The sequence below is a fragment of the Heterocephalus glaber genome, unplaced genomic scaffold (genome assembly GCF_053883595.1).
Source record: "Heterocephalus glaber isolate CG9 unplaced genomic scaffold, H.glaber_assembly_v1.0 deba00000071, whole genome shotgun sequence".
Taxonomy (NCBI): domain Eukaryota; kingdom Metazoa; phylum Chordata; class Mammalia; order Rodentia; family Bathyergidae; genus Heterocephalus; species Heterocephalus glaber.
Window position 1 is genome coordinate 3,661,957 of NW_028258137.1, and position 7,880 is coordinate 3,669,836.

General features: G+C 47.2%; 1 protein-coding gene across 1 annotated transcript; it reads right to left on the reverse strand.

Annotated features, from left to right (window-relative positions):
- Nucleotides 1-3,206: 3,206 nt before the first annotated feature.
- Nucleotides 3,207-7,268, reverse strand: Hsbp1 (heat shock factor binding protein 1). Its single transcript, XM_004842783.4, has 4 exons — nucleotides 7,072-7,268; nucleotides 6,673-6,739; nucleotides 6,036-6,156; nucleotides 3,207-4,815 (listed from the first exon to the last, which is right to left on the reverse strand). Exons 1-3 carry the CDS (start codon nucleotides 7,114-7,116, stop codon nucleotides 6,038-6,040), a joined length of 231 nt encoding a protein of 76 aa, XP_004842840.1. The 5' UTR covers nucleotides 7,117-7,268; the 3' UTR covers nucleotides 3,207-4,815; nucleotides 6,036-6,037.
- Nucleotides 7,269-7,880: the final 612 nt, after the last annotated feature.

Below are 7,880 nucleotides of genomic sequence, written 5' to 3' on the forward strand. Positions count from 1 at the left end.
GTGTCGACGGCCTTCCCGTGGGCAGTCTTGAGGAGGCCCAGGCCCTGAGGCGTCTTCCAGCTTCTGAAGCTCAGAGACCTCTGCCCTCATCACCCCTCAAAGGCGCCACCTGTAAACGCCATGGTCCTAAACTCCCACCTGCTCATTACCTCCCAGTGGGGACCACGCCACCCTGCGGTTGGAAGGGGCATGTTCCAGTCATGGCAACCTCCAAGCTTTCAGTTGTCACTGAAAAATATGAGAGCCGCAGGGTCCTGTTTGGCTGGAATTCTAAAATTTTTTATTCATGGTGCACCGGGGATTGGATCCATGGCCTTTTCGCTGAGCTATGTTCCCAGCACTCCCCTCCCCCTTTTTGTTCTGAGACGGAATCTTGCTACATTGCCCAGGCTGGGCTTGAATTGTCAATCCTCCTGCCTTTCAGCTGTGTGCCACCATGCTCAGCTTTGCCTGGGATTTTTATTTTTATTTTTTTCGGTACCGGGGATCAAACTCGGGTCCTTGCACTTGTGCAGCAGGTGGCAAAACCGCTGTGCCTGGGATTTTTAAAGGCATGAGTCTTTAGGCACCGCAGTGGGGTACAAACACCTTTTCTTGGTTTTTGTTTTTTAAAACAGAGTCTCACCATGTAGTTCAGGATGCCTAGAACTTACTATACACCCCAGGCTGGCCTTGCATTTGTGGTGATCCTCCTGCCTCAGCCTCCCTAGTGTTGGGATTACAGGTGTGCACCACCACATTCAGCTAGAAACACCTTAAACAACATTTTCTTCACTCTGAAAAGGAGACAGCAGGCAAAGAAGGAGAAGGATGTTCTGTGGGATGCGGCGAGCTGGCCTGACTGGGGTCCCGACAGTCTTGAGCGAGGACTCTCCCTGAGGACCTGCACCCTCCCCCTACAGTTAAGGGCAGTGGTGGCGGCACATGCCCATGTCCCCAGCCTCTGGGAGGCTGAGGCAGGAAGATCGCAATTTTGAGCCCAGCCCGGGGAATTCGGGAGACCGTCACCCCAAAACGTTTTAAAGAGGCCACAACTAGCACCAGACACTGCACAATGAGGCCAGCTAAGATTTGACTGTTCAGCTCCCACCTGGCAGAATGCGTGGTGCACTTTTAAAGACTCCTAGGTTCCTACATTCGCTGCCTTTTCTTTGAGCTGTGACCCGACAGGGTGCTAAGCAAATAGGCCGTGGTGGTGGGGGGCGCAAGCGGCAGTTTGTGTCAGCAAGGGACTCGCTCGTGGTAACCGGCAGTTACTTCTCCCGGAACGGAACGTCTGAGGAACTGGCCTCATTTGTGGAGTTGTTTTCAATCCCTTATTCATGAGAAAAAGACATCAGTCTAGGAACACATATTTTCTACCAGTCCCAAATAGCTTAAATGCCAAATAAAAATCCATGTCAAGCAAATGTATTAATTTTTGGCCATATTTAGTAAAAAAATGCAGATTCAGGGCCTGGGGCTGTGGTGTGGTGTGTTGTGAAAGAACTCGTCTAGCATGCGCCAGGCCCTGGGTTCCATCCCCAGCACTGAATAAAAAACCTGAAAATGCAAAATAATCTTTTGAAACTCAATGTTCGGACCCCAAGGGTGTAGAGCTGATTCCCAGACAGCGTGGACATAGAGATGCGGACACCTGCTCACGGTGACAAAGCAGCTGCGAGGGGCTGTGATGAGACAGCTGTGGGAGATTCCAGGGGCACCGCTTGTCAGCCGTGTGACTCCCACCCTTGGGTCCCTTCTTCCTAAAACAGAACCAGTCACACAAAAACCTACCTCCACCTTGTACGAGGGTTAAGCCAAGTGGTGTAAACAAATGCTTAGCACAGAAAATGCTTTCACTGGGCTTGGGCTGAGCGATCACTCTCGCCAAGTTAATATCCAGGGTTCGTTACCACAACACACGGTGCCAATTCCTCCATTTTAATCTAGTTGTAAGTAATAAAATAAGGGGACCATAATTCTGTGTAAGAAGTCTTCAACTTACAAACAGGATGTTACAAAAGTTCATTTTCAAGCTGTTTGGAGGATGCTGTTCCCATAGCAACAGCGGAGTAGGCCACCCAGGTCTCACAGAGCCAAATCGAGCTTTAGTTACCCTGAGTACCAAATGTGGGTTCTGACATGGTCAAACGGTGATTCATCACTTTACTTGTAATGAAACAAAGTAGAAAACCAAAACTGATAAGGAAGTAAGACGATTTTAAATCCCGTGGCTCAAGGAAAGCATAATTAACTAGGGACCAAGTGAGGAAGCTGCCGGCCCTCTGGGCTTTGGAGGTGAGGGCATTTAATCAACCATAGGTTCTCCTTGGGGCACGAGCTCCATTCTAGTACATACTTACTACCCTCAGCAGGGCATTCACTGGCCTGTGAATGAACAAAGGCTACAGGAGAACGCGGGCTGGGTTTTCCTGCGCAGAGCACACCTGAACTAGCGAGAGCAGTGCTGTTCTCCTAGATGCACGGAGGTCCTGCTGAGCCTAGGCTATGGGCAAGAGGGTGCAGCAGGGCTGTCCCGAGCAGGCCTCATCCTGCAGGGCCAGCAGTGGTGTCTCAGGCTAATGCTGGTTGTGCCAGGAAGGCCAAGACTGGCTAGGAGCGGTGGCTCTCGTGTCTGGGCTTGTGTGCTCAGGGTGAGACCTCTGGCTGCCTCATTCCAAGAGCAGGAGGTCGCCTTTTGCATCAAGGGTTCACACTGGGGTGAGCTTTGGTATTATCAAGCCTGGAGGAGCTGGGGTTTCACAGTTTTGTTTACAAAGGAACCCACAGCTATCTGTGGGATTAGTTTAGCTGGCACCTCCCTGTGCCTTTACATCAGCTCAGTGAAACATGACCCAGTGTTAGGTACGAAAAGATCCTTGGTCAGGTAACTTGGAAACGCACAGGTGAGAGTTAAATTTGCTCTAGGACTCCAAGCCCTTTACATGCTCCTGTGCACTGTGAAAGCTCACGTTCTGAATCTAGTATGGGTTTCTGAACACAAGTGAGCATAAATCCTCCTTTCCTGGGGCTTTTCCAGACAGGTGCTGTGGGGCATAAAATTAGGTAAAAGTCTCCTTTCCAGTGCGGTCGCCACACCCTCTGCCGGACTTCCCTCTGTTCTGCCTTTGGCTCTTTGTACTTAATCCTTTTGGATGTGCCATGTGCATTTTAATATGAAGACCCGGAAAACCGAACAAATTTCTGACACAAGGAAGCTCCAGTAGCAGGATTTCAGGCACCTTTATTTGTGGCAGATGTTTTTGGCCAGGGGGGCCTGCCCCTGAAGCCTGACATTTAAGGAAGTCACTACCCTTCCATCCGAGAGCAGCCCTATCACCTCTGCTTGCCACTCATGAGGCTTGGAAGCATCCTGCACACAGGCTTCTGCTGGCCCTGCCCAGGTGGAGTGGGGCATTGCAGGGCGAGCTCAGGTCTTACCATTGGCCTGATCACAGGGCTTTGCAGCTGGAGAACAATCGTGGCAACTTCATTTTCTTACAGAAAAATCTGACTCCTCTGTGTTCCTCATATAATTTATAAATAGGAAAAATATTTAATATTAAGTTTGTAACATAAATAAGCCTGGTGATACAGGAAACTTAAAAAGAAAAATCATACTGTTTTAATTAAGGGTTTCCCTTTAGGAGGGACCATACCATCCCTCAACTGTTTGTCATCCACGTTTTTGTCGCGTGGAATCACTTTCTGGTGACAACCACGTGGGTCACCTTCCAGATCAGCAGCACTGGCCTCAGCTCAGCACTCCAGATGTCACATCTTTCAAAGGCAAGACTCATTATCTCGTCTTCTATCATCACTGATAAAATTGTTACTCAGCAAGAACCACACTTGATCTTAGCCAAAAGGCCGAGAAGCGATTCGGCAAGAACTTAGAAAAGTAAAAGAATATGTTTTAAAAACTTGAGCCTACTACCAGTCAGTCATCACATTCTAGCCCAGTGACTGGCACACACTCGACAGCTCTCTTTCTCTTCTCTCTTTTCCAATCAGCGCTCAGAGAAAGGATGGAGTAGCTGTGTTTCAAAATCCTGCCAAATTTTATGGTAACCATTGTAGATGAGCAATGTAAGGTCCTACTGAAGGATTAGAATCTCATGCAAAACCGAGTGAAAGCCTCTTTATGTCAGGCTATTCGGTTACTTTTGGTATTTAAAAAATGCTAACACAGTAAAGTGGCAGTGGTTACTTTTCATTGACTTTAGCATTTGATCCCACACACTTAAGTCATCAGTTGTGTTTCAATTCTGAGTTCTGGCAACAGAGTAACGACAGATATTACTGAATAGACAACTTTTAAATGTTTTAGCCGTTTGAAAAGTATAGTATTGCCAGCACACTAGTGTTAGGTTAGTTCAACAGTCACTTTGTGCTGAAAATGAACCCTAAACTACAAATATCTTACTTCACCAGGTCTAACAATAATCGAAGGACTTACCATTTATCTAATAAAAAAATCATACAGCAACTTTTACGCAACAGCAATTACTACAAAAGGAATGGCAGAAAACAATGAATTCACAAAAAATACACTAAAAAATTTGACAATTTTATGAGGAAACTGCCAAAGATTTAGTGTTTAATGATTAGTAGCACAGCTGACCAAGTTCCAAGATGTGAAGATACCATGTTGGAGAAACGGGGGTGGGGGGGTGGGGTGGGTGACTCTATAAACTAACTAGGATGTAGTAAGAATGCACACTTTATAACATAAAACCTGTCTACACATAGCAGTTAGTTGCAAAAAGCCATTTGATCTTCTTTTGGCTTGGAAAAATGGTGTTCCAGATTTCAGTGTAATTTAGCAGCAACCTGTTAATGAAAAACCAATGTGTCTTTCATCACATAATGACAAAACAATACACTGAGTCATCAACTAAATATTCTTTCAGAATCATCTATTAAATTAAACTTATTTTCTCTGCATAATATTTTAGCAAAAGTAGAACAGATTTGTTTGGAAATCTTTATTAAAAATTTTTTGGAATCCATTTTCTACACCACCCCCTTTGTTATTAGCCTTGTCTCTTGAATTTTCACCTGACGGGATTTCTGATTGCCACATAATATAAAAACATCCCTGGGAAGTTTCCTGTACGACATTTTCCAAATTATCTCTAGATAAGAACAAAGCTAACATAACATAAACCAGAGGAGTCACGTGACTTTTCTCACGCAGTGATTCAGCTCACTCTACTGGTAAGTTTTAAGCAAATATACTCATCTTTAACTTCCCAAACCTCTATTTATTCTTTGGGACTTCAGAGTCACTTCTTTTTCAGTTTCTAAAAATCTGGTCCAGGAAATGTGCAGAAAATGAAAAAGAATTAGGCCTCTCTCATTGTATATTGTTTAATACTCTAGTCACATAAAATTCTTGTTAAATTTTATTTTCTGCAGGGAATTAAGATGGTATAAATGGGATGTGAGAAAGTGGGTTTAAAAATTAGTTTTTGGGTATAATGAGGCTACCCCTCTTCCCCAAACACAAGTAACGTCTTAAAATGAAGAAACACGCTACACAGAGTGATTACTTTGGAAATGTCTTGCAATATGGGTATCATAAAGTATTAGTCTTTCCTCTGATATCTGAAACGATTCAGTGGAAATTCATTTAATTCTTATCTTTAAAATGTTTTTGGTTTTTTTGAGACAAGATCTCACTACATGGTTCAGACTGGCCTTGAACTCACTAGGTAGCCCAGGCTGGCCTTGAACTCTTGGCGATCCTCCAGCCTCAGCCTCCCTAGTGCTGAGATTATAGGGGTGTGCCACCATGCCTGGCTCATGGTGGTAATTTAATCAGGTCTACAGTAAGGGCTTTACGCAGCCACGGTCTGGTTCATATGTCACAAGTTCCCAAGAAAGAGCCTAAAATGTATGAAGTCCATGAGGGTGGGGTGCAACAAAAGGGATGTTTGAGGGGATCATGGCTGGGAAGTCATCTAGAGAAAGGATGACTACACCAAAATTATGCTTACAGGTTAACTCTATACTCTTTTTAAGATTAATACAACCATGCCCTTCCTCACCTTCAACTCTTCTGTGTGGCAGGAATCTTGTTTTCAACGTCCAGCTCCTCCACCCCAGCCTGTGTCATGAGGTCTGCGATGTTTTTCTCCAGATCATCAATTCGACTACTCATATCGTCAAGTGGTGAAGTTAAAGACAATGTACACCAGCATCTCCCATTTCTCAGCCTTTTCCTCCAGGGCCCTGCAGACTATGGCCTTAAACACCGCTGCCTTAAGGAAAATGGTTGCCCAATTTCCTCTGGATATTGTTACAGTCTAGTCATCAAGGTGAAGTGATGGCCCCTGGTAATGTCTCTTGCTCTTTAAAACCTCAGTTTCTCCATCTGTTAAATAACCCTATGACCTACTTATAAGTTTATGGTTAGGATCAAAGGAGAGACACAAAACACTCAGCTCACAGCAACTGTCAACCATAGGAGCTATTAATATTCCGACTGCAGATTCTCTGAGCCAAGGATTTGTGTAGCTCAGCTGACTCCTTACCCTCTTTCTCAGGAACACAGTGCATCCAAGCTCAGTAAAGAAATTTCTGACTGCCTGGCTGAGGCTGGACTGCAAACCACGTACTTATTCCTATCACTACCTGGCACAAAGGCTTCCAGGGCCCCTAAGAAGCTAAGAGTAAAAAGGATATTTCTTCCAATGATCTGGTCAGACATAGTCTGAAATTTATCTTGCATCTGCTGCAGCAGAGTCTGCACCTAAGGAAAAAACCAAAGCACACGAGCAAAATCCAATTTATCCTGAGACACGTTTCTGGGACGAAGGCAGGAGCCTGGTCTCTGCCCCGGGGTGGCCTCTGGACAGCCGTGTGGCCTTCAGCCAGCGGTGCTGTCCTCGGGAATTCAGTTTTCCCATCTGCCTAACCAGACTGATGCGAGGTGAGGCCCCTTCCAGTTTGAGCCACCAAGAACGCAGGGCCTCGGGGCGCTCTGCACAGCGGGGGGGGGGGGTCGCGGGAAAAGGGTTGAGGGCGCGGGGCCACGCCCAGCAGCGGTGCCTCCGCGCCTCGGGCCGCGCGGGCCTCCCTTACCACCGAGGTGAGGTCCTGCATGGTCTTGGGTTCCGTCTCGGCCATCTCCCCGGTTCCCAGCTTGGCGGCGAAATTTCCGACAGTCACCTACACTTCCGTTTGTCCGCGTCGACGCCCCTAGCAGCAGCTTCTCGTGACGACTCGGGCCACTCGCGGGATCGCAGGGCATTGTGGGGGCCGTAGTTCACGTCACGCACCGGAAGGGCCGCGAGAGCGCGCACTTCCGTTCCGATGCGCGGCCCCGCCCCATTCACGTAGCTCCTCCCCTCCCCTCCCTGTCCGGCCCCGCCCTACTCGCTTCTTGCGGCAGAAAAAGAGGGGACAAAGCCGGAAATGTAGTCAAGGAGTCAGGGTGGCTTTGACCTTTTCTCGGAACCTAGTGAAATACATCAATACGTCTCGTTTTCTTTGGCTGGTGGGCGTGCACTTATTGGATGGTTGTCTTGCAATATAACACAATAATCCAATGGTTTGGGATGTTTGAGGAGGTGGGGCTGCTAAGATGGGACTCCAAACTCCGGCCCCACAGGAGGTCCGGGAGTGAGTCTCGTGACGGGGCAGGAGAGTCCTGACTGTAGGTCTGGCATGATCCACAATTTACATGGCCTGCCTCACTAGCGGACTGTATTTGGGGGCCAGTTTCGCTTGGAGCTTTGCTGAAGGGAGGCAGAAGTCCACCAGCCTCGGTAACAGCTGGGTCAGGGTTGGCCATGGAGGCCGAGACTCAACTGCTTCCCCCGTGTCCTCCCACTGCACCCTCACCCCTTACCTCACTCCTTGCACAGAAAGATCTTTCTGTGCCACATGTG